Source organism: Podarcis cretensis, assembly GCF_951804945.1.
Source record: "Podarcis cretensis genome assembly, chromosome: 9".
In the NCBI taxonomy this organism is placed as follows: Eukaryota; Metazoa; Chordata; class Lepidosauria; order Squamata; family Lacertidae; genus Podarcis; species Podarcis cretensis.
Genome location: NC_137178.1, coordinates 21,359,999 through 21,386,917, shown reverse-complemented (window position 1 = coordinate 21,386,917; position 26,919 = coordinate 21,359,999). Strand labels below are relative to the sequence as shown.

Sequence of the window (26,919 nt, the reverse complement as noted above, 5' to 3'; positions counted from 1 at the left end):
CCAACTGTAATTTCATTATTATCTACTGGCAGAAAGTCAAGCCTGTAACATCCTTGCACTGCTTGCTATGAACTCATTGACAAAGTTGTGTATATCGAGCAACAACATACAGGCTATTAGTAGATTATATAAATCACAAGTATTATTTAATAGTTCTTTCGAAATCCAGTTTTCTGCAAAACCTTTACTGAACCAACGTGAGCCTCGGTGTCCCTATGGCTTTCTGCCGCAGACCTGGCTCTTCAAGCCGTTATTTCCCTTTGGTACTGACCCCACTGAAAATTACATTCTAAGACCTCATAGCAGGCAGGAACTGTGTCACTTCTGCGCACGCTGTGCTGAATAAAATGCTAAATAGTACTGATAGTTCCAGCAGCGGATCAAAGAAAACAAAGCGGAGGCTTCTCGTTAGAACAGGTTGTTCCGGTGCAAACCAGCAATTTGCAAAATTGTGGTGTTTTCCCTTGTAAGCTTCAGAAAGTTTAGTATTCTGTCTGATGCAAAAGGTGAGACCAGCTGGATAGCGACAGGAAACTGTATGGGGGTCAGTAAATAAAGTGATCATGCCACTGATACGAATGAACGGATTTATTACAGTCACAGACCTTTGATACAGAAAATATTGCTGGGCCTGAATAAACAAGTACCATTGGTTGAGAAAAGCCACACGATAAGATTGCAGTTGGATAGTAGCTAGGAAAATTGCAAGTGAATAGTTCATGGACTGCAGCACACTTTTTATTAAATGTCACAAGACAATTGCTAAATGTAGATGCCATGAAACTCTTTTATCCAGATCATGTTACACTTCTTGGGAAAATTTGCTAGAGAGTAATTGAGGAGGAATTACTTCTAAGAAAGCATATTTAAGACTGCAGGTCTTGAAAACAGTCAGTCCAGGATTATTTTACATGATAGGACTTCTGCATGAAGGGGAGGTATGCAAACATGGCAGGTGTTTCGCCAAGTGAGCAATTCATGTGATTTACTATATGGGTCACTGGGCACCTTTCCTTTTGGATAGGAAGGGTAAGGACCATGGTTTAGGGGCAGAGTATCTGCCTCGCTTGCAGAAGTTCCCAGGTTCAATTCCTGGAGAGCCACAGCCTGTTAGTGTAGGCCAGTGTTTCCCAAACTTGGGCCTCCAGCTGTTTGTGGACTACAACTCCCATCCCCCCTAGCTAGCAGGACCAGTGGTCAAGGATGATTGGAACTGTAGTCCAAAACCAGCTGGAGACCCAATTTTGGGAAACACTAGACTACCGTGGTAGATAGACCAATGGTCTGTCTCAGTATCATACAGTTTATTAGGATCCTATGATAATTACTGTGGGGAGCTGGAAAGTGTTGAATCCAAGAGGAGAATTGCTCCTTACCAAAGAAATTTATTTGAAGGGTGTGTGATATTCCCATAACAATAACGTATGTAATCATTTCATGTCTTTGTTTTAATTTTTATTATGTATTCTGTGTACTGTATATTGTACAGTAATTTTATGTTGTGATACAGGTATAGATAGGGTGGTATACAAATTTTATAAATAAATAAATAAATAAATGAAACAAATCATTTCTAAATTTGCTCCCGCTTGGAATCTCCCTTTGGACGGTTGCCAAATGACATGGAACTGTTACGGATGGTGATTAGGAACGCTTTTGTTGGATATTTACCAGAACCGATCTTGTTAGTGGAAGCCTTTTTTTGCGTGGGGCGGGAGTCGCTGCGACGCCGGAAGCGTCCCACGTTGGAACCCCGAACCAACCAGCACCTGTGCATTTGATGCTAACCTGCACGCCTCTTTCTCTTGGCGCTGCGTTGGTTGGTGCCCACCCCGCGGTGGGCGCGAGGTTGCGGCGGCGAAGGTTTGCTGAGGCTGCTCATTAAAGCGCGCCTCTTTAAAAGAGAGCCAGAGCGAGCCGGGCCGGGCCTCCGCCTCCTCCTCCTCCTCCTCCTCCTCTCCGCACCCCAATCCTGACGCCCGGCCTTGGGCAGCTCCCCGGGGTACACAGGCAGAGAGTGGCTTTGCTGCTGCGAAGCGCTCCTCGGCAAGCGGCCCGCTGTCTCCGGATAGGAGCGCGCGCGCGCCTCTCTCTCCGTCTCGGCCTGCGAGCGCGCGGCGCCTCCCTTCTTTGCGGAGGGGGCGGCCCTCGCGGCGGGAGGAGGCTGCGCGCTGCTGCCGGAGCGAGGCGGGGGTGGGCCGAGGGAGGAGGAGGAGGAGGAGCGGCAGCGGGGGAGCGAGCGAGCGAGGCGAGCTGGTCGGTCGCGCGGCTCCTGCAGCGACCTGCCTGCGCCGGCGGCGGCGGCGGCGGTTGCAGCGGCAGCAGCGGCATCCCCCTCCGGGCAGCGCCGGCAACGTCTGCTCTCCGGCGGCGGCGACAGCGGCTCGGCCTCCCGCTCCTCGATGTGCCTAAGCAGGAGGTGGCGGAGGAGGCAGCGGCGGCGGCGGGGCTTGCACTCGCCCCACGGGGACTCGCCGCTTGTGCGCTCCGGGCAACCCTGAGCCCAAGCCGGCTGCCTCTCTCTTGCCTGCCACTCCGGCTCCTGCATCTTTTATCTGCCGCGGCGGCGGCGGCGGCTCGCGCTTCCCTCCCCTCGCCCCCTTCTCCCCACCCCCTTTCCAATTTTCCCTCAACACCCCCCCCCCAATACCTTTTCTTCTCTCTCTCCCGCCCTCCTCTCTGTATCCCCAAACCGGGCTGCAAACGCGAAGTGTCTTCATGAACCCCAAGGATGTCCGGGAAGCACTATAAGGGCCCTGAAGTCAGTTGTTGCATCAAATATTTCATATTCGGCTTCAATGTCATTTTCTGGGTAAGTGGAGTGGTTCGTTCTATGGGCCAAAGCTGTGTGGGGCTCGTGTGCATTTTCTAGCTGGGCGAGGATTTAGCCCCCCCACCCCCTTCCAGAGAAATTGGAGGTGTGTGTGTGTGTGTGTGTGTGTGTGAGAGAGAGAGAGAGAGAGAGAGAGAGAGTGAAATAAGCCCAGCAGAAAATAAACACAGAAAATAAACAGCGTGAATGGGGTTTTTCATGAAGTAAATAACCTAGCAGGATACGTGTGTGTGTGTGTGTGTGTGTGTGTGTCTGTCTTCGTGTTGATGTTTTTTAGTGGGGTGATCTTTACAGGGAAACATTTTGGGTAGTATTTGACTTTTTCTGGCCATAGTCTTTCATGTTCCGTGGATAATAAAGGAACGGCTTGGTTTTCCCACCATCCCTACAGTAGATCCCCTTGCAAGGTGTGATTCTGTTTCTCGGCCACCCCCCACCCCCCTTTGCCCCTATTGTTGTGGTTTAAAAGGGACTGATAAGACTTCCATGGACTGGAGAAGGCATAATGCCGTGTTCCAAGTGTTCCTCGAAGGCTAAAGAGCTGTGTTTTTGGGAGAGAAGGGTTACACAACGACCGTAGGTAAGAAATGGGTCCGTTGTGGTGGGCTCCTGTTAATGCAGCAGAAACAAGAGAACTGTGTACAGTACTTTGCCGCTGCAGAATAGATCCCCTTTTTAATTAAAAGAAAAAAGAATATATATTGGGATTAGGATAAGCATTTGCTCTAAATTCTGCATGCATACAGATCACCTATTGAGTCACCCCCCCAACCTTTTTAATTGTTTTGCTGCCCCTGCTTTGGTGGGATTGGAACTGTATGTTGGAATATTACATCACTATGCTCTTTCCACTGCTTCCTCCCAATTTGCTGTAGCTTTGAATGCTCTTCTCTTTTGAAAAAAGGCCATTTGCTGTCTCTATGTATGTTTAAACAGACACACACACACACACACACACACACCACAGTGCCATATGAGGTTTTACATTTATTTATTGTTACATAATGTGAACCTTTGGGGATGTAGCAGGCTGTGTTCATATGGATATTTCAGAAATGGGGATATTGACTGGGATAATGGATTCTGGAAACAATTGAATAAATAGCATTTGGTGTTCATTGCAGCGAAGTTGGGTCAATAGGAGAGCTCTCATGAACTAACCCTACTTGTGAGCAGGACATTGCATAAAGGAAATTGATTCCCTGTTAATGGAGAGGGTGTGTGCGCATACACACAACACAGAGCTCAAGAGGAGCTCTGGATTTCAAGTTGAGAGACTGCAAAAGTAGGCTTGGCTGTAAGTCTGTGGCTAGTTTATATGGAAATACATTATTCCATATGGAAAGGAAGTGTCACCCATCCTCCTCCTGCTTTCCTTGTTGCCAGGATAGAGCTTTGATTATTTCTGGCACTTGGGTTCAAAAGTTAATGAAGATGCGGCCAAAGGCCTGGAACAGAAACCAGGTGTTAATGTTGCAGTTGAACCTGCCAGTGGAGGAGGCTGCTTTGTACATATGGTGAATGGGCCCTGGTCCATGAACGCTTTCGCTGTGATAAATATGTGAACTTTCAGTATCACAAGACTCTTGGTTGTATCTTGCTGCTAAGAAAGGCCCGTGTAAGGACATAGTTGTAGTGTTGCATACTAGCAAACTAGAAAATCCAGACTTGGATAAAGTGCTATGCAGGGGCTGTGCAGTTTCTGGTGTGGCAGAAGGACCTGGGTAGTTCTGTTATGATCATAGTGGGTTCATCAAATCACTTGCAAATGCCTAAAGAGATCTTTTAGTTCCTGCCTAGAACAACAATAGCTATGCTACTGACATTAAATTAAAATACTGCTGCATTTTTGGCATTAGGAGTAAGAGGGAGGAAGATATCTGAAGATGTTCTGATGTTCTAGACTGAAAGCTGATTTTTAAAAGCAGGCTGATGCATATGACTCTCTCTATTCAAGGTTTCCTTTGTTTTTTCACCTCTTGCTAGAGAAGGCAGGTAAAAATAAAACTAGTCTTCTGCAGCACCTTTTAGATAATCCCCCCTCTTGTTCTGCCATGGAGTGCCAAAGCTCTATTGTTCCCTGCTTCTTCCTAATGTCATATTTGAATCCCATCTGTGCTGCTACAAATCTGGTGCAGTGTTTTTTTGCAGTGACTGTTCAGCTGTCCATAGTATTGGTTCTCGAAATGGGGAGGGGGAAGGGGTGGGCACTGTGATGAATTCAGATGTTCCCCAGCTGGCAAAGAAGGCACAGTAGAATGAATCATGCAGCCTTCTTGGAGAGAGCATATTACAGGTTCTAGACTGTATGCTTATGAAAGTTAGGATCAGTACTGAAATGCACAATTTGGCATGCTGACAAAAAAAGAAGTTCCTCTCTAATTCATTGTTATGACCCTGTACTATAACTTTGGTGGTTCCCTGGCACTAATCTTATAAATGCTTGTATTCCAAGGAGAGTTGTGCAAAAGATGCTTTGGAGAAGATGCTTCTGATGCTTGAATCGCCTGTCCAGTTATCACAGGTAGCAGAGTTGTTGAATTTCAACCTTTCTCCTATTAAGAGGTTGGAGATGTGTTAATGGGTGTCGGAATGACTTACTGTGACGCACTGAGTGGTTTTCTAAATGTAGCAGGAATGAATGGAGTGGTGGTGTAATTATTTGCAGACTTCGAACAGGAGTTTTAAAATCGTCATGAATCCAGTTTTCAGTACCATTAGCCTGACTTTAAATTGCTTCTCCATTTTAGCTATAGGCCTTGAGTACTAGGATGTTTTCAGACTAAATGCATTCTGTAGGGGGCTGGTTGTTGGCTAAAGAGACTTTCTATCTCCCAGACTCTTACACTTGACGAATATGTTGAATGAACATGGGATGAATGTGTCATACATCATACAGTAGTGAGTATCTGATCTGCTATGAGGTTACTTTGAGCAGGTATCTTCAACCTTCTCAGACTCAGGACCCACTTTTAACCCAAATATGCACCTGGGGACCCATTTCTTAATCATTTACCATATATTTGCATGGTGGTATTGCTCCTGTTGTGACCCACCTTGGATCAGGCTGTGATCCATTAGTGGATCACATTAGTGGGTCCCAACCCACCAGGTTAAAGATTAGTGACTTTTAGCTGCCATCATGATGTCACAGAAGCAGGACAGTTTCAGGATAGGTAGGTTTATTTTAGAACTGAAATTGCTGAACACCTTTAGTAAGCATTGCCTACACACTGTGGTCTTCTTAATTGCACTGTGTTTCTGCAAATTGGCTGATTAGTTTGGGTGCCTTTTGATGAAGAGCCAATTGGCTACCTGGTGGATCTTGTTGCTTAGTTTGGGGAGGTGGCCACGGGAGAGGATGAAGATAAGGTAGAAAAAATGTTTGAAGTGTGAAGTAACTTCCAAAATGCTAGGCTTACATCTGCTTCCAATTCATGTTCAATGAATGTTCACTGTGAACATTGTAATAGAACGACCAGATCTTAGGCTGAAGACTGCTTCATACTTTACATTAAAGCTTGTTTTATGAGTATTTTCTTGTTCAACACTAGCATGTGAATGAGCTGGTCACTCATGGATCCAACTCGCTGAGGTGTGAGTTGGCTCCTTGAATATTGCATTGTGACCACGAAAATGGCATGGCATATCCTTACATGCATGCATATCCTTGTATCCGTAGCAGCATGAGCCAAATTTGAACAAGTACATAATTTACAGTAACTCAAAACTATGTTTTTGTGGCATGTATATTTTAGTTTAAAGCCAGTGTGAGCAAGTTCTCCTGAAGCTTTTGGAGATCTGATTCATGGACCACATTAATCTGTTGATATGATTATTCTCTGTTGTGTGGAAGGTATTGGTGAACTTGGAGTTGTGCACTTCCTGGACCTTGGTTCAGAAATGACTGTCTGGCAAGCTGGTCCTGAACAGGCCATGCCACTACTTTTGCATAGAGGAGCAATAATTGGCTTCACACAGGGCACAGCTCTACTTGGGAGACATCAGAAGTGAACAAAGATTAACATGTAACTGTAAACCCGCTGCCTTGTACAGTTCCCAGTGTCATTTAAAAACCAGATTCCTGCACACTCAGAAATGTGTGGGTAATTCAGCTGTGGGTGAAAATTACAGGGAGAAACTTAAAGGTGATGTTAGTGGTATGTGTGAAAACTGAGCCTGCATTGTTTAGATGATTGCATTTATAATGTATACAGTAGTTTTGATTTAAAAGAGATTATGTGGGATGGGTCTAGGCTTGTGTTCAGCGAAGGTCTGCTTGTGCTGGAGGAAAGGGCGAAAGGTGATTTTTTTTTTTTTTTACTGATAGCTTCTTTACTTCTTCTTTGCCTCTTAATGTAGAGAGGGCCTTCTTGGTAGCTGCTCTTAGATTGTGGAACTCCCTTACACAAAAGGCGTGGCCGTCCCCCTCTCTGCTTTCAAATCACCAACAGGCAAATGCTTTTTTTGTTTAAACAGGTATTTGGCCACTAGCTGGCTGTTGCAGCAAGGTCTTTTGAGCATGGGTGTTGCCCTTTTGTGTGCTTAAGTGTTTCAGTGCTGTTTTAATAGGCTTTCTTAGTTCATTGTTTTGTCAAAGCTATATTTATTGTGTGTTTTTAGTTTAAACTGTTTGAATTTATGATGTGCGTCGCCTTCGGCCAGGCACTGGGAGAAAGGCATGGTGATAATAATATCTATGGTTTTTGTTTGTTACTATGTTTGTATTTTTATTTTGTAAACCACCCTCTGATCTCCGGAGGAGATTTAAAGATACATTTATTTATTTAGTTTTTACACTGCCTTTCTTCCATCATGGAACCCAAAACCCATGTGGTTTCCTAGAGGTCTCCAATCCAGACACTGACCAGACTTGGTGTTCTTTCAGACCATACCTTCTATAGACTGTTCTGGAGAACTGGGGGACCCTCGGGAAGGAAATGAGAGTGGGGAATCTCCCCTTCTTCCAGTGAACGTCTGTTGCAACTTGGTTCCTTCCACGTATGGAAGTAGCCCTTCCATGCACAGAGGGCCAAGTTTGTATCCAAATAATAGACTTTGCGGTGTCCTCTCAGACACCTTCCTCTTTTCATCTTGTAAGGTTCAGTGCCTCTTCTGTGAAAAAGCCTGGCTTTTTGTTTCTTCAGGAAGGTTCACAATGTGAGTTTATTTAGATCAGATGGTCCTATGTGGATCACTATGTGAGAACTTGTGACGGAAGATTTTTTTTTGCGTTGCTATATATGAAAATTACAGTTAATAACATTAAACTGTACAATTATTTGACTAAATTCTTTAAGTGGGCAACATCTCTGTGAAAACATCCTTTGCCTCTGACCTCACTGACAAAGACAAAGGTGGTGTGAATTGTGAAGTGCTAATACTGAGGTAAAAGATTTCACTTTATATCACATGGTGCCTTTAAGAGCTATGTCCCTCAAACACTTAAAACAAGAACTTAAAATCAGGGTACAGTAATTTTGTATTTGGGAACCCTTGGCCCCTGAGGAGTTCAGAACTACAACTCCCACAATCCCTGGCGGTTGGCCATGCTTGCTGGGGCTGATAGTTGAGGAGCACCTGCAGGGCCACACCTGGTTGAGATGTTTTAATTTAGCATTTTGTCTTAGACAAACCAGCCTGCTAATCCTTCCTGCTTCGTGTGTTCCAAAATGTCCTTGTTTTGTAGCTGACTTGTGCTGTACTCCCACAAGTTTATCTTGGCTATTGTGCCATCTAGGATTTTATCTCACAAACCAGGAACCTGTCTGGTCTCAGGATCTGGTCCAATGTATTCTAGGAAGAAGATTCAGTAGTACATGAGTTCATAACATTTGCTGTGGGTTTTTTTTTTTTTGGCAGAGCACGTGCTGGGCTTATTTTTGTGGTATTAGCCATATGGGAGGTTTTAAATTGTCTCCTGACTTGGAGATTGGCAGAAAGCAAGCTAAATCTGGTTATATAAGTGTTCTCTGGGGAAAAGCAGAGTGAAAGGCATGCTGTCCTCTGTTGGGCAACAGCTAACTTGACTGCAAATCATTAATAGCATCTTTTGAAAGGGGCGAATACTTTTCCATGGCAATGAGTTGCGGAGGTTTCGGGAAATAAAAATGGCCACTCTTCTAAATTACCCTAGGATTTATTTCATCTTCCCTTGGTGCGAGAACTTAGTTATTTCTTTATATATTTTGGAATTATAGCTCTATGCCTTGTGGAAGGCCCAAACTCCATCATCTTGTTACTGACCTAAAGGGCAAATTGGCTGTGGCAGCTGTGCCACGCTGATACCCATGCTAACTTTCAGCCCTTTGGTTTCGACATCAAGTGGCAACTGATGTATTTATCTCTAGGTAGTAAAGTACAAGCTGGATTCAGATAGTGACTGGAGGCAATTCATTAGCGCTAAATGGGAATCTATGGTAACAGCAGCTTGCTTGGCAGCCACCCCAGCGTGATGCTTGTGTACCCTGGATTAAGAGCTGGGGAAGAGTCATACCTGGTATCCAGAGACTTTCATACGCATGCCCAAATGTGCCTGTCCGTTCCTTTTCCCATTGCAGATCCTTCTGCGTAGGACGATACCACCTTGGAGAGGGTCTTGACATTCAGGAGCAAGTAATTCTTAAAGCAACATAGGAAGCTGTGGTCTGAAGGGGAGAGCCCATGGAAAATGTTGGGAACAGTCCCCCAGAAATTTATCTTGCCCAAGCCTCATTGAAACTCGCAGGGAGATGTGGATGCGCAAGGTGTGTCTTTGCTGCGGGGTCACGTCCACACAATACCTTTGAAGCGCACCCCCCCCCCCGTATTTGGTTAAGGTGCTGGGAGTGGTAGTTCAGCGAGGGGCAAACTATGTTTCCCAGGATTCTTTTTGGGGAAGCAGTGTGCTTTAAATATCTGGTGAGGATGTGAGCTGGCTATTTGAGGTTCCTTGTGTGGCCCTTTTGGGTCGTTGCCTGAGGTTTTAGAGATGCTCCGTTTGGGAGAGTGTCTTCAGGAACTCTCGCCCAGTAATTTGTAGGGAAAATGCAGGAAAGCCGCAAGTGAATAGTCTCCGCGTGTAGTCATCTCATATAGAGATCTACATGCAGGGTTTGCTTGCTTTCCTACAAATAATTGATCTCCATACAGGAGAAAAACACCTGAAGCATCCTTAGGTCATACGTTCAGTACAGACATAGCAGAAGTTCACTTCAAAACAGGTTTTTCAATTTGAACCAGATTTGAAAAGCTGTGCTACTCACAGGTGTGAATTCTGTTCTCCCACCCCCCCTCATCTTTATGGCTTTCACATTGCATTAATTTATGTGGTGAAGATGGGAATCCTGGTTAATGTTAATTATAGTTTTTGAAGCCAGGGTTTGAAATGGGCTTGCAAATTCCAGTTATACTTAAGGATGCCTAATGGAATACAGCTTCTGAATATTGTTTGCAGGCTAGACCTTATTCTTGTCTAGGTAGCACAGTAGTCGAGGAAGGGTTTTTCAGCTGTAACCAGTGAAAGGATGCATAATCAAATTATGTAAAAGCCAATTATTTGCCACTTTAGGCCTGATCCTTCAAATAGATTTCTGCTGTCCATTCTTAACACCTGTCTATATAATCCAGTTGTTTTCAAATGGGATTTCCCTGAAAGTTTGCATAAACATACATGAACCAAGATTTTACGTGCAGGTCCTTGATGAAAAAAGCCACCTAAATTGTAGCTAGGCACTGGGCCAATAAAGGTCTTTTTAGAAACCTGAAAAGAGCAGCTGGTGTGGAAATAAAATAGTGATATTCGCTGCTCTTATTTGAATGCTTTGCACTCCCCTGGCTTTTCCTGCTTTCACAGTCTTGCTTTTAATTCCTCCCACCCCAGTCTAGCTTTGCTTTTGGTTTTCCAAGTAAAACATGTGCAGATTCTTTTAGTTGGGTGTGCCCGGACAAACGATTCGCTTCATTTATTAAATTTCTATCCTGCCCTTCATAGGATGGCAAATAACAAGGCAGCAGGTTTGTTTGTTTTTTATTTTTAAAAACCAAGTAAATGAGCGTCAAGAGCATTTAAAAACAGACTTGCAATTAATATTTTTATTTATTAAGATGTATATACCACTTGATTGTAAAAACAACAACCTCAGAGCTGTTTCAGTATTTTTCAGCCATCAAATGTGTGGTTTAAACAAGGATTTTTTAAAAAAGTTTCTCCTGAACATTGACAATGAAGGAGGGAGATGCAATTTGCCAGAGCGGACATTCCACAGAAACAGAGCCACCACAAAGAAGGCCCTACCAAGCATGATTACTGACTGGATGGCACTAGGGCTTTAGAGTTTGGGTGGGGAACCTCAGACCCAGGGGCCAAAGACATCCTTTCCCGCCTTTCTGCCTGGCCCTTGGAACTGTCTCCAGGCTACACCCCTTGCTGGCCGTATTTCACACCCCAAGTGCTTCTTTCTATCTGGAATGTGTTCCTTGCATTCTGACATGGGCCCCTTGCTTGGCTGGATGATGGGTAAAGAAAGGTGTGTTGGTGTGTGTAGAAACTAGCTTAGTGTACAAAGGTAAAATTGACACCAGCTACTTTGCCCCCCCTTTTGCCTCTGGCACCCGCCTGCCACGGACCTTCGACCCTCAGAGGGCAACCCTACATCAGCCCTGTATTTCTCTTTGTTCCCTGCTCCACTTCTCCAGCTGCTACCTGCTGTCTTTCCTAAGCCGAAAGGAAAACTGAGCTAGACAACATAAGTGTTGTCATTTCTGCCTTGGAAGCTACAGGTTTCGGGGATCTTTTTTTCTTTGTTGCCAGTCTTGGGTTTAAGTAGCTGTGGTGGGCTTCTTGAATAGCTCAGTGGTATGAGCAGGTAAGCAAAGTTACCTGCTCCCAAGGTCCAGTTGCTGCTTTCCAGTAGAGTTGCACATTCTACTTTTACCTGACAGCCTCCTTGTGCAAGCACAGGATAAGGATATGGAGATATTAATCTCCCATGGAATCTCTACATCAGGAGCTGCAAATTATGGCTCACCAAGTCACATGTTGCCCAGACCATAGGTTTGGGTCATGCTTCCAAGAAAGCTTAGCATGTGAAATGACTGGAAACAAAGACTGTTGTCGCCCTTTTATTTTTCAACGTAAAGCTTAAGAAAGGAGATCTGGCAGACTTCTCCCTCTCTTCCCCTCCAAATAATATTAGCTCTCAAGTAAGCGGTGTGCAGATCTGAAAGTGTGCTGCGTGCTTGGCTCCTGCGGCTTTTGCATGGCACAAAGGGAGTTTTCCAGCCTTCGCAACATTTGGGGCCTCATTTGTGCAGCCTCTATTTACAAGTAGCTCCCATTGACTTTAATGGAAGCTGGCTTGGTTGCGGCAGCTGCGTATTCAGAGCCTTTTGGTTTTCATCCAGTGCGGGGATAAGATGTGAAAAGACTTCAAAAAGAGCCATGGCCATTATTTGCAATCTGCTTAAATAGCCGAAGAGCAAATATGCAGGAGGAAAGCAGGTTGGGTGTAGCTGGGATGCAACCTCTGATAACAGGTTTGTGGAGGGGAGCGTATTGTTCCTGTCTTTTGCAAACACACCAGATGTATTTGCTCACTTGTTAGAGAGGGTGATGATCGCTCATCTTCATGGCCTGATGCTTCTGATGTTGGGGGAAACCTAAGAGACTAAAGTGGCAGTGGAGGAAAACAAATTAAACATGCACAATCCTATGGGTTGTGGGTAGGGGACCATTACCAACTCAGCTAGGAACTTACAGGTAGTCTTGATAAGACATCTTTAAGCCTCAGTTCTCTTTCCATAAAACAACAACTTGCTTTACAGGGTGGAAAGCAAGAAAGAACAAGGCCAGGATTGTGAAATGACTTGTATGCCAAGTAATCTATACATGATACTAATGGAATGCAGCAGTAAATAATGGCTCTTTTGTCTTGATGTGACTATCAGTTGAGGAGAATGTCAGCATTTTAATCGGCCCTTGCTAGCGTTCTAGTGCTTCTGTGTCCTGTCTCTGTCAGCCACTCATAGAAACCCAAGGCAGTAGCATAATGCCTTCTCTGACACTGGTCTTAAGTAATCGCTAGGAGGATTTTCTTGGACCAAATCTCTAGGAGATTTGTTGTATTCTCATTAGCAGTCCCCTTTCTGCAACCGGGTCTTGCGCTTTCATTTGATTTCTTCTAAATATTTATACTCGCACCTTTTGTAGGACTCTGTCCTCACATGGCTGTTTCCAGAAGTAAGGTAACCACAATTACAGTAAAAAGAAATTAAAGCTAAGCACCAGGTTATAAACAGAGCATAAGGCCAGAACAGATTAAACCAGAGATCTTTACATGGCTGTGGGTTTGGGGAGAGGAATGTTCACTTTTAACATGGGTCTTGGGGACTGACAGGCTATAAAGGTGGCTAGCAGCTCATCTGGCTGTGCAGTAGCTTTCTGGTTCAGCGATTGCATGGAGCAGTGGTGGGGAACCTCCAGTCCATGGGCTAAATTTTATAGAATTGTAGAGTTGCAAGGGACCCCAAGGGTCATCTAGTCCAACCCCCTGCAATTCAAGAATCTCAGCTAGAGCATCCATGACAGGTGGCCTTCCAGCCTCTGCTTAAAAAAACTCCAAGGAAGGAGAAAAAACCTCCAAGGAAATTTGGTCTGTCTGACTGCCCATTTTGGCCCATGAGGCAGTTTTTGGCTGCTAACGCCCACCTGCCACTTGTCTCTGACATCCTGTAACATCAGGTGTGTGGGACAGGTAAAGCTTTTGGATGAAAGGAACACAATCAGGAGCCTTAAAGCAGGGGATCCAGAACTCTGATCCGTGGATCACCAGTGGTGCATGGGAGAAAATGTTTGGGGTGCATGCCCAGTTGTTCCTTTGCAGCCATGACTTACATGCAGCACTGTTTCAAAGTGCTGCTGAATGCAGACCTTTCGGATGGGGTGAGAGCCACCTGATGCCAAACAGCAGGTGATGGACAGGTGGGCAGTCCTGCTTACCCCTCACATGAGGCCTGCAGAGGGTTGGGTGCTTTTTGATCTGGCTTTCCAGATGAAGTGGTTCCTCACCCCGGCATAAAACTGTAAGGTATTGCCTGCAACCTCTGATTTTTGGTTGTAGTCTTGCTATGGGGTCAGTTTGGTTATGGGCAGTCTAGGCTGCCACACGTTCTAAGCATTTACAGGCTTTTATGAGAGGGCAAGTGTTCTGTGGTCTGGGCAGGTCCTAAATATGTTTAGTTTGCAATCCACATCCCACTTGGACAGTCTAAGGTTACAGTCTATAACCGGTATTGATAAACTGAACATAATGGGTAATTTATATAAATAGATGTGGCAGAAAAGGCTTTGAGTAAGCAGTGAGGTTTCATTTTCTCTGATCTGAGCTCCATTTAAGGTTTTTAAAAGTTCATTGCGCTATCTAGCAGAATCATAAGCTGTCGAAGTGGAAAGTGCTTTTCTGTATTTAGTAAAAACATATATATACTGCCAAGACTATTCTTATCAGCCCTTAATAGGCACAGGAGTTACAGAATCATGGGCACATGTCTGCCCTAAGACAGGCTCCTTGTATACCTTTTTCATGATGGTTCATTCCAATCCTAAACACGTTGACCTTAGAGCAAGCCCTCGTTAACATAGTGAGATTTGCTTTTGCATAAACATGCATAGGATTGTGCCTGCATGTGGTGGTCTTTTTATTTAGAATTCTTGACTCTTCTTTAAAGCATCTAAGATAATTCCTGGGGATATATTGTTGCCTGACCCCTAAGAGCAGGAGTGACATCTGGGGGGGGGGGCGCAAAGGTTTCCTACTGCTGCTTCAGAGGATGTGAGCAAGCAAACGGAAAACCAGCATGGTTTTGGCTTCTTTCTTCCCTAACGACACCAGTTACTTAGTTGTGAAAGGTCACTGAAGTGCATGATATTTGGAAGCATATCTACATGATAGGAACATCTTATACCAAGTCGAACCATCTACCTCTGTATTGCTCTTGCACAGACTGGCAGTGGCCTTCTGGGATTTGGGACGGGTCTTTCACATACTTCCCTAAAGATGCCAGGGATTGAACTGTTGGCCTTCTAAAAGGCAAGGCATGCACTAGGCCACCACACTTCTTACCAGTAAGCTTATTGATTTTGAAATGCTGGTTTGCATTTGGCCAAGTCATTCATCCTGCATAAATTCTTACTGGCGACAGTAATAGACCTTTGATAAGAGCTTTTCAGTAACAAGGCAGGAGTCATACTAAACATTGACCCAGTTCTCATTTAAGCCGTGCTACCCATCTTGTGAGTGGTGGTCTCTTGTGCAGAGATGCTGCTTCTTCTGACAAGTATAGGGAGTACATTACCCAGTGTAAGACAATTTCACCATTTGCTGTTTGAAATCTCACACCAAAAGTGAATCTGCTGGTCCAGGAGTTGGGAGCATCAGGCAACTTGGGCCCATACCTCATCTTGGCCAAGGACTTGTTAGGTAGTGTTGGTTAATTTGCCTCCGTTTCCCCATCTGTAGCATGGGGATTAGTGAGTCAGCATCCAGGGATGTAAGGCTTGATGTACTGTGCAAATGTTATTCTCTTAGCTTTTCCAGAATCATCTGTTGGAACTAGACTGGTGAGACCTCCAGAAGTGAACTCCCTTTCTTCTCAACCAAGCGTGACCATCTTTCCATACTTGTCGGAAGCCGTTAAGCTCATATTTGTATGGAGCATGCAGCTTACAAATGACATACCTGTGGCTTTAGCTATGGTACCTTGCTACTAAGCTGGAATAGCTTTTGGTGGTTGCTTGAACTGGGTTTGTGCAGTGATCGCTGAATAGATTTCCTTCGGATTCCACCCAAAGACCACAATGACACCACAAATTGAGAATGCTGCCAAACTCATTCTCCTGGCTGTGTGAACAAGGCGGGGCAGCAAAGGAAGGGTAGTACATGGGTGTGAGTCTTACTCAGGCTCTTTCCAGCTTGTGCATGTCAGATAAAACCATGGGCCACTGCTTTGTATGTGGGCTGTGGTGCAGTTTCATAACTGTGGTTCAGTTAAGTGCAGGAGGTCAATTTTAGGTTCCTATTCAGTGCAGTCTGCCTTTGCACTTGGTAGCTTGCTGCAGAAGGCTGTTTTCAACTCTGAACAAAAGCAAATGCACTCTGGAAAAAGAAGATGGAATAGATCTAAAGCACAGCACAAAGTCTCAACACAGATGATAGGAACATGGGAGCACAGGAAGCTGCCTATACAGAGTCAGACTATCGGTCCATCAAGCTCACTGACTGGTGACATCTCTCCAGGGCTTCAGGCAGGAGTCTCTCCCAGCCAGCCCTACCTGGAGAGATACTGGAGACTGAACCTGGGACCTTCATGCAGAACAGATGTTCTACCCCAATCTACAGCTCTTCCCCAAAGTCTGTCGCTTGTAGCAGTAGGGTAAGAACAGCCAGCATGTCTTGCATTTGCACCTTTCCTTATTTTGTAAGCTTGGGGTTCCTTTTCTTGGTGAATCTGCCATGGCGCTATCAGGCAAAGAATGTCCAAAGTGAGCAGTTAACTTCATTGTCAAAAGTACACTTACAAATTAGAAAATGGCATGTCCATTTGTCTTACACAGGGGTCAGCAAACTTTTTCACCAGGGGGCCGGTCCACTGTCCCTCAGACCTTGTGGGGGCCGGACTATATTTTGAAAAAAAATATGAAAAACATGCTGATTGCGGCTAATGGATTGAGGTTGAATTCTGACAAGACAGAAGTACTGTTTTTGGGGGACAGGGGGTGGGCTGGTGTGGAGGACTCCCTGGTCCTGAATAGGGTAACTGTGCCCCTGAAGGACCAGGTGCGCAGCCTGGGAGTCATTTTGGACTCACAGCTGTCCATGGAGGCGCAGGTCAATTCTGTATCCAGGGCAGCTGTCTACCAATTCCACCTGGTACGCAGGCTGAGACCCTACCTGCCCGCGGACTGTCTCGCCAGAGTGGTGCATGCTCTAGTTATCTCCCGCTTGGACTACTGCAATGCGCTCTACGTGGGGCTACCTTTGAAGGTGACTCGGAAACTACAACTAATCCAGAATGCGGCAGCTAGACTGGTGACTGGGGGCGGCCGCCAAGACCACATAACACCAGTCTTGAAAGACCTACATTGGCTCCCAGTACGTTTCCGAGCACAATTCAAAGTGCTGGTGTTGACCTTTAAAGCCCTAAACGGCTTCGGCCCAGTATACCTGAAGGAGCGTCTCCACCCCCATCGTTCTGCCCGGACACTGAAGTCCAGCGCCGAGGGCCTTCTGGCGGTTCCCTCATTGCGAGAAGCAAAGCTACAGGAAACCAGGCAGAGGGCCTTCTCGGTAGTGGCGCCCGCCCTGTGGAACGCCCTTCCAGCAGATGTCAAAGCGATAAACAACTACCTGACATTCAGAAGACATCTTAAGGCAGCCCTGTTCAGGGAAGTTTTTAATCTGTGATATTTTAGTGTATTTTTGGTTTTTATGGAAGCCGCCCAGAGTGGCTGGGGAAACCCAGCCAGATGGCGGGGTACAAATAATAAATTATTATTATTATTATTATGATTCCTGGACCATCCATGGGCCGCATTTAGAAGGCGATTGGGCCGGATCCGGCCCCCGGGCCTTAGTTTGCCTACCCATGGTCTTACATCTCTTGGCTACCCCTAGGTGAACATCTGATGAGGCAGTTGCCACAACAGAGGGGCTGTGCCCCTGACCTCAACGTATCCCCCCCCCCAAGCTGCATGCAAGCAGGCAAAGACTCCACCTGTGTGTAACCTTCTGCCCCTCCTTCAATCCTCTCCTGGTCTTGGGAGACAGTGGAGCCGGAGAGATTAGAGGCAGGAGGAGGATGTGTGGAAACCCTTTACACCAGCTTGACCTTTTCTTCCTCCTGTACCTGTTCTTCTCTCTCCAGTCCTGCAGCTTCTCCTGCCTCTTGACTCTTGTCTCCCAACTGTTTCAGGCTCCCCCTGATCACGGATCCCTTCTTCCAAGTCGGTCTCCAACCCCCACCCCCAGCCGCCACTCCTCAGTGCACAGCCAGTCCCTGACAGTATCCCACCCCCCAGAACAAAGACGGCAGTATCAGTATGCCATTCTTAACGAACCAGAAATACTTTTTCCCATTTCCCCATTTTTCCACCTTCTCTCCCCGCTCCTCTTGTAGCAGGGACTCTTCAAAGGCAGGTGGTCCCTTGAGAAGGCTGCGACACAGATGCCAGATCATACACGAGAGAGCCCTAGGGCAGTGGCGCTCTCAGTGTACAGCCATTCGAACAGAATATTTATTTTCTTTGTCACAACCCACAAACGGTAAACTGAATCCATTCCGAAGGCAAACGGCAACGAAAATGCTCTTACCAGTATCTAATTTAGGTCACGGAAGCCCTTGTTCATATATATTTAAGGTCATGTTTTCTTTAAAAGGACAGTGTGCACTGGATTCCAAGAGATATCATTCATAAATAACATTCCTTAAAATTTGCCTTCAGTGTTTCAATACATTAAGAACTTGTGCTGATAATGGCCGCACTGTACTTTTTGGGTAAGAAGCACGTTAATATTCTGTTTTGCACTGTTTGCGATTGCATCAAGTCTAACCCTCTCTGTCTTACTGTAAGTTGCCGACAGAGAGCTTTCCACAGCATTTTATTGCAACAGTTTGCAGAGAGGCAGCCATCTTGGGTCGCACGCAAAGTAGAGTCTTGTGGCAATTCCAACATGAAGGCTGTGTACACAATCCTGTCCACTCTGCATCCAGTGCTCTCCCACCCTTGTTTTGGGAAATGGTGCACACACCACATGGGTCACAGTCAATATCTATCCTGTCATTGTGTTGTCCCCCAAACCAGCTTCTATCCGAACTGAGAAAAAGAACAACCTAGCTGCATTTAATCTGTTGCTATGGACCAGTTCAACACTGCAATCCTAAACCCATTTACCTGGGATTAAGTCCCATTGAATTCAATCGGACATATAGATAGTTAGGATTGTGCTGTAATAACACATTTGTTTTGTGTGCTTCAGCCCAATACATTTAAGTCTTTACGGCTCCACAATACAGTGGTACCTCGAGTTAAGTACTTAATTCGTTCCGGAGGTCCGTTCTTAACCTGAAACTCTTCTTAACCTGAAGCACCACTTTAGCTATTGGGGCCTCCTGCTGCCACTGCGCTGCCAGAGCATGATTTCTGCTCTCATCCGGAAGCAAAGTTCTTAACCCGAGGTACTATTTCTGGGTTAGCGGAGTCTGTAACCTGAAGCGTATGTAACCTGAAGCGTATGTAACCAGAGGTACCACTGTACTGCCCCCCACTGCCCTCCAGATTCTGATTTTATTTTTGTTTTTCTTCCAAGTGAGGCTCAATCCCCACTTGTAGCTGGTACAAGACCTTGTTACTGAATTCAGCAAAACGGACTGCAAGCAACAAAGAGTCAAAAATAGCTAGATGTTGGGCTGGGTGGGAAACAATGTGGCTGGCTCTATCAAATAAGCTGAACACAAATTGAAATCTAAACAAAACAAATGCTACTTGAAAAGTTGAAACCACTTGATGTTTTTGTCCCATTGTTTGAAACTCCAATGAACTCTGTGCTTTAAATAGGTGCCCATTATTTTCAGGTTGAAAGAGATTGCTAGTCTTGTTTTTCTAAATTCCATGGAGCTATACACACATTTTAAAAAGCAGCAAAGCGACTAAACAAACAAAACCCCAATAGAGAAGTGATGCCCTCCCCTGCCCTGGGTAGGGTTCAAAATGCTGTTTAACTGTTTGTATCCCCACTGCACCTCGTATCTTGTGTTTTGAATTTTAAAAAAGCAACCGCCCTTCTGAGTATTTCAGGTTGCTTGCATTTCTTTGGTCTTAATACAGTAGCGTAGCCCCTATTGCTCTGCTTCTTCTGCAATGGTTGGACTCTTTCTTGTCCGTGGTATGCATACCAGGGCCTGGCTATGGAAGGTCCAAATGTTTGGAAGATGAGGGTATAAAGCAAGGATATGCAGCCAGTTAGCGTAGTGCCACTGCCCGGTGCCTCTGCAGACTCTTTGTAGTATTCGCCATCTTCAAGGTGATCTTTCAAGCTAAAGGCAATGAAGGAACTTTTTTCTTGCGTATAGAGGGCTAAGTGTTATGATAGGAAGGGCTGTGGTTTTCAGCAGAACCACTCAAGCAGCATCATCAAAATTGACGGAGTTGCGTAAGCTCTCAAAACCAGTATGCTGTAGATCTGAGGTGGTGAGTTGACAGCCCGTTGCCTGAATCTGGTCTGTGAGTAACTTTATCTGGCATCCAAAAGCCTTGCCGACTCTTAATCGGATGTGGCAAAACCAGTAGAACTAAATTGGCTTAAAACCCAAGCACACTCTTGCTTTTTTGTTTAATGAGATGGCAAGGCGGGTAGTAGATATATTGAGAGGTGGTTCTCTCCCCCCCCCCAGGTTGTTTAGCCTAGTGCAGGCACAGCCAAACTTGGCCCTCCAGATGTTTTGGAACTACAACTCCCATCATCCCTAGCTAACAGGACCAGTGGTCAGGGATGATGGGAATTGTAGTCCCTAAACATCTGTAGGGCCAAGTTTGGTCGTGCCTGGCCTAGTGAATGCTTTCCTTGCAATATTTGAAGAACGGATGCATAGCACATGCCAAAATAGTCGCATGTGATTGCTGCATGCGCCTGAGCTTACACCTTTCCTCACAGATTCAATGAAACATAGGTGTGCTATTGCCATGTTGCTGCCTGCCTGTAGATTGCCCATGCTTTTGATGTGGGAGCTCTGAAGATTACAAGCAGTTCCTCTCAGAACAAGGGTGCTTTCAGACATGGGGAATATTGCATTAATTTCCTTGATTATAACACTAGCGCTTCTGCCCCTTTTTCTAATGTTACTTTCACACTGCAGCACCCGTTGTGTGGCTTTTTGACCAATATACTGGCATATCATGCTAAATTTCATTCACTACAATGGGCATGGTGTGACACAACAAGAAACAACATTGGACAATGTCACTACTGCCCTTTGCTCTCCACACATGTCTGCTTCCGTTCGCCTCACCCCATGATCCACCCATGAAAATGGCAGGAAACAACTGAATGCTAGTATAGGTCCCCAAATTTGTCATCTTTCTTCCACAATTTTCTGGGTTAATGGGGCTAGAAATTTTTTCCCCCTTGAAAGCAGGAAACCTGGAAATGAGCACTAAATTAGATTTTTGGATGTGGCTTTTATGTTGTATGAAAGTTCAAATATAATGCAGAAATTAAAAGGAAAATGTTAGGGAAATGGAATAAACTGTTGTGGGAAAGCAACCTAATGAAGTGCATGGGACATTCAGCAGAATGCTCTAATCTTTGTTTCTGAAACTTTGATCCGGTTTAAAACCCTGTGTCAAATAATTTCATCCTAGCTTATTAGGGTATTACAGGGATTTTGGAAACTTTTACTCAGCAAGTATAAAATTTTACTCTGAGTGTAAGAAGGTGGCATGAATGTCCCAAATAGTACCCATCTGTCCTATGCCTCCTGTGCAAGAGATGTATTCGAAACAGTGGACCAATAAATGAGAAGGAGCTGCCTTGACAAGGCTGCAGAGCAGATGCCAGATCAGACCTCAGATAGCCCAAGGGCACTGTTGAATAGCAAATCTAGTAGAATGTATTTCTTTCTTTCCCGGCGCTAGCAGAAAGCTGGAGCCCTTGACTTTATTCCAAATGGCAGCAAAAATGCTGTCACTGGAACTTAACGTATTTGCTCCTAGGTCTTGTTAAAATGTAATGTAACAAAAAAAACATGTGGAGAGGCAAGATGTCCTGTTCTACATCCATCCATGTGCATGGTCAGACTTATGGTTCTGTTCAAGGCCAGGTACCGTACGGCTCTCTCTCTCTCTGTCACCCCTCCCCATAATTGTCATAAAGGCTACCCACACAGTCCTATAAATAAGTCATTCCCAGGCTGGTGACTCCCAGAATTTGCTGGACAGCTGTGGTCAGTGTCTTAGACCCTTGCTTACCAGGCTCTGGGAAGGCTGGGGGTGCATTCTAGGGCCTCCTGAGACTTTCCCAGCGCCTGGTAAGCAGCCTTCCACCTTCTGGGGGTTGGGAGGTTTAGGGGCTTCCTGACTTCGTGCAATTTTGCCTTTGGACCTCCAGAACCAAATCCTCATATAAATGGCGGGCCCACTGTATAAATTTATTTCCTTAAAGCAATGTATAATCTTAGCTACCTAAGATTCCACCCGAGATGAGAGAAGCACAAACAGGCACAACATCATCGACCCCATGTGCCTTGAAACTTCATGAATCATGTCCATGTGTGTGCTTGCAAATAGAGGGGCTGGTTAAGCACAATGATATGCTTCGGTCAAACTTCATCTTGGAGCTGTGAGTTGAAAGGGCACCTTTGCCATTGTTCCCAACCTTCCAAGCCTTCCCCATAGGTTCAGCAGTGTTTACCTGTGCCTTGATTGGGGTGGTGGATGTGTAGGTCCTGCTTTTGGGTTTTGATGGGCATCTGATTTGTTATACAATAGTAGTATTAATAATAATAATAATAATAATAATAATAATAATAATAAGTAGTAATACCCCGCCCATCTGACTGGGTTGCCTCAGACACTTTGGGCAGCTTCCAACAGAATAAAAAAACACAGAACTTCAAACAGATGTCTCTTAAAGTCATATAATTGTTTATCACCTTGACACCTGATGGGAGAGGTTTTCCAAAGGGCAGGTGCCACTACTGAGAAGGCCCTGTGCCTGGTTCCCTATAACTTCACTTCTCACAGTGAGGGAACCACGAGAAGGCCCTTGAAGTTGGACCTCAGTGGACAGTCCTCTGGGGACAGGATGACTGGACTAGATGGGCCTTTGGTCTCATCCGGCAGGGCACATGTTTTTACATACACAGTGGTAGCCACACTTATCATCACTGTGGGAAATGGCGGGAAATTACTCCAGGCTTAGGAAGCCTGTGTTCGTGAGGCCTAATATTCTCTGATTATCTGGGAAAGTGCTTATGTAGCTTTGTTTCCAGGCAGAATCTGCAAGCCCTAATGAGGGGCCCCTGCTGTGGCAGTTGCCTTCTGCTGCCTTCGTCTTTGCCATGGCTGGGAAGAGGGCATGAGAGGCGCCTGATGACAGCAGTTCATTTTCCAGGTTTCCTGTGGCTGCAGCAGCTGCCGCCCCTTGCCCCCAACTAAAAGGGCATAAATCTAAAAGCATGCTGTTATTCCCCTGACGGCCATGTTTAGCAGACACGGCTTATATTTTTTTAATACTAGGAGTCCCCTTTGGAGGGAGGAGCTGGGGCTTTAAGTTATCAGGCTGTCAAAATGTTTTGATACAGCCAGATGATTTAATGGCTGTATACAAAGGCAATTAGCTTCATGTCACAAGTTGGCATCAATAGGAAATCTGGATTTCTTTTCAGTAATTGCCACGGGAGGAGCTGTATTATTATTATTTTTCGCCCTTGGCGCCTCTGTCTCTATTTAAAGGCTGAATAAATTATTGCTGCTTTTCAGGGATATTTTCCCCTTTGGTTTTGAAGCCCCTGGAGAGAAACTTTTTAAAAGAGCCGTCTTGTTCTGCAGCACACAACATTTAAATAAATCTAGCTAGATTTCTGTTCCTTCCAGCCTTGAGAGTCTTTTGTTTGTGAGGTCATAGACTCTGGTTAAACCAATGTGCTCACTGGGTGACTTCGGGCCTAAGGATATTTCTTGACTAACCTTCTAATAGGGTGGTTCTGAGGATAAAATGTGGGGAAGATGACCCTGCGTTATATGCCACCCTTTGATGCTTGGAATAAATCAATCGGTGGGAAGATAGAAATCAATAAACACAGCTATTTTACAGCATAGATTTCCTTTTAAAAGAATGATAACTGGAAGTCTAGCATGTCTTTGTAATATATTGATTCACAGCTGTATAGGCTGATCGAATATTATAAGGCCAAGAATGAGGAATCTCAAGCCAGGGGCCCAGACGTGGCCCTTAGGATCCCCTCTTTCTGGCCCCCAGGCACACACCCTCCTGAGCCTCTTGAGTGTTTTTGCCTCACTGGGATATATGTCTTTGAACTCTGGCAACGCCTCTTGCTTGCCTGGATGGGAGGATAGAGAGAGTGTGTGGAGAAATGAGCCTATTGTACAAAGATAAAACTCATATTGCCCACGTTTCCCCTCTGTCCCCCCTTGGTGGCATGCGACACCTGGAAGATTGCAAAGAAGGGAATGTAGCCCTTGGGTTTAAAAGGATTCCCCATCTCAGTTGTATGCAATTGTAGAAGCCACCCAAGTGAGCAGTGGGGAATTTCTAGCAGGCCTGTGCAGAGAGGGGCAGGCAGCCAGGTAAACCTGCCCTGGATCTTGGAGGGCAATGTTGGTTGGGGTCCCCCGCCAGGGGCCTCCAAGACGTACACTGTCGTGCCAAGAACAAGACTCCCACCCCAGGTCTCGGACGAGCTCTGCATAGGCCTGGTTCCAACACAGCCCCATTCTTCTTTCCGTCCCTGGTCTGGATTGGCTTTCTTACAGCTAGACCTGAAACTACTTAGCCTTCATTGCCCTCTTTGCATATACATGCTCAGGGACAGAACTGGCTTCACTCTCCACCCTGGCAAGAGTGCTTGGGTGGTTCTCTTTCCAAGTTTCTGGAAGAGTTACCTGACCCTTCTTGCCAATTGCTCCCTGTTAACGTAAACATCAGAAGCCCAATGCAGCAGAAACAGTTAAAATACAAAGCTGCAGCACATGCCTGCTTCTTAAAAGTTGGCTGGTCTAAACGAAGAGCTATTGTGGCCTTTTCTGAAAAACTGTCTGTCTTTTGGGTTTCTTCCTTTACTTTACCTTTTTACCTAAAGGAGGCTCTTGGTGCACTGATGCAAGGGAATGAATTTGGTGGTGCCAGTGACTTTGATCTCAGATATGTAGGATTCAAGTCCTTTAGTGCTTTATAAGTTATAACTGGCTGTGAACTGTGCCTAAAACAATGTAGAAAGCCAGTACAGTGGTGCCTCGCAAGACGAAATTAATCCGTTCCGCGAGTCTCTTCGTCTAGCGGTTTTTTCGTCTTGCGAAGCAAGCCCATTGACGGCTTAGCGGATTAGCGCTATTAGCGGCTTTTAGTGGCTTATTGGCTTAGCGGATAAGCAGATAAGCGGCTTAGCGGCTTAGAAAAAGGGGGGGGGGTGGAGGGGAAAAAACCCACAGGAACTTGCAAGACATTTTCGTCTTGCGAAGCAAGCCCATAGGAAATTCGTTTTGCGAAGCACCTCCAAAACGGAAAACCCTTTCGTTTAGCGGGTTTTCCGTCTTGCGAGGCATTCGTCTTACGGGGCACCACTGTACAAATCCTGGATCATTCTAGCTAGTTTACCCTCAGCAGAAGGCATCCTTCCATATCATGGTTGTGTACACTTGTGAAAGAGATCCATGACTTGGAGCATGGAAGACAGTTTGAGAGTCTGTGGGTAAAAATTGTAAGAGAGAAACAACATTGGCCTTACTGTGTGTGTCTGTTACAGATAGCCAGGCCAGACTGAATACTTGAATGATACCTTCCTAGAGCAGATTACCAAACATTCAAAAAGGAGAGAGAGTATAGTCATGGTAGACTTAACTACCCTGATATCTGTTGGCACTCAAGTAAGGTCCAACAGATTCCTCAATTGCCTTGCTGACAATTTCATCTCTGAACATTGCTGATTTGGTAGCCCTGCATTGTACATCACAAAAGCCTTTCCTAGATCTTGCGAAAGTATGAATTATGACTTTTCAGGTGGGACTGAGTGTTCTGGGCTTTCATGTCAGATGGAATCAGTGGGAAAACTCAAATATATCAGTGGATCTAGGAGTGTTGCAAAGGTGAACAAGAATAAAATATTAAGAGGGGTTAGATCACCCAACTGTGACTGATTTCGCCATTCCTAATGTCGTCTGCCACCCTCTCCTCACCAAAGGGATCGTGCATCGACTCGACCAGACTGAGGAAGAAAGAGAGAGCACCTTTTGAGTAGATTTGTTACAGTACCCTGAAACAGGTTTTTCAACCTGGTTCCCTCCAGATGTTGGATTACAGTTTCCATCAGCGCTGATCATAGTCCCTGTTGGCTGGGGTTGTTGGGAGTTGGGGTCCAAAACATGGGGAGGGAACCACTTTGGTGAAAGCTTCTCTAAAAGTAGGGCCAAATCTTTATTAAAAAGCTACAGACTGCAGTTAGAAGGATATGTTTCTCCAAGCTGTGTGAAACTGCAGTTACATAGTCCTTCAAAAATAACAAGCATATTAGGATCTTGTACCTAAAAACTAGACTTGGCCTCTCTTGATTCTCTTTTCTTAATGAGGCTTGAAAACTGGCCAAAGGAGTCTTAGCTGTTTGGAATTTTTTTGACCTGACAGAAACCCTTAATTAACAGCACACACAGTCAAAAAGGGATTCCTTAACAAGAAATTCAGACCAATGCTAATGAATCCAGAGACACTTGAATCACTTGCAAGGGGGAGAGATCGTTGTTGGTTTGCCAGAAAATGAACTTCTGTCATTTATTTGAAGACCATTGGTCCCCAAAGGTTTCAGAAGCAATGAAGTTCTGCTTTAACAGCATTTCCAAAATTCTTCAGTTTGCTTAACTGTGCCAAGCTCGCCTAGTAAATGCAGTAGCTCACAACTTCTTCATTGTGGAACTGTTAGGACAATGCATTGCATTATGCAGATATCTGAAGAACTCTTCTTTGCTGATTTTGTAAAGGTAAAGGTAAAGGTAAAGGTACCCCTGCCCGTACGGGCCAGTCTTGACAGACTCTGGGGTTTGTGCGCCCATCTCACTTAAGAGGCCAGGGGCCAGCGCTGTCCGGAGACACTTCCGGGTCACGTGGCCAGCGTGACATCGCTGCTCTGGCGAGCCAGAGCCGCACACGGAAACGCCGTTTACCTTCCCGCTGGTAAGCGGTCCCTATTTATCTACTTGCACCCGGAGGTGCTTTCGAACTGCTAGGTTGGCAGGCGCTGGGACCGAGCAGCGGGAGCGCACCCCGCCGCAGGGATTCGAACCGCCGACCTTTCGATCGGCAAGTCCTAGGCGCTGAGGCTTTAAC

General features: G+C 45.4%; 1 protein-coding gene across 3 annotated transcripts in view; it reads left to right on the top strand.

The window, feature by feature from the left end:
- The first annotated feature begins 2,326 nt into the window (after window positions 1-2,326).
- Window positions 2,327-26,919, top strand: part of TSPAN5 (tetraspanin 5) — a 96,463-nt gene continuing 71,870 nt past the window's right edge. For 2 of the 3 annotated variants that reach the window (XR_013842477.1, XM_079991193.1), the window contains exon 1: window positions 2,327-2,812. Coding sequence is in view for 2 of the 3 variants with exons in the window: in XM_079991193.1 (XP_079847319.1) it covers window positions 2,732-2,812 (81 nt within the window). In the remaining variant the exon portion in view is untranslated. The remainder of the gene's footprint in view (window positions 2,813-26,919) is intronic. The other variant, XM_079991192.1, reaches the window with a different exon arrangement.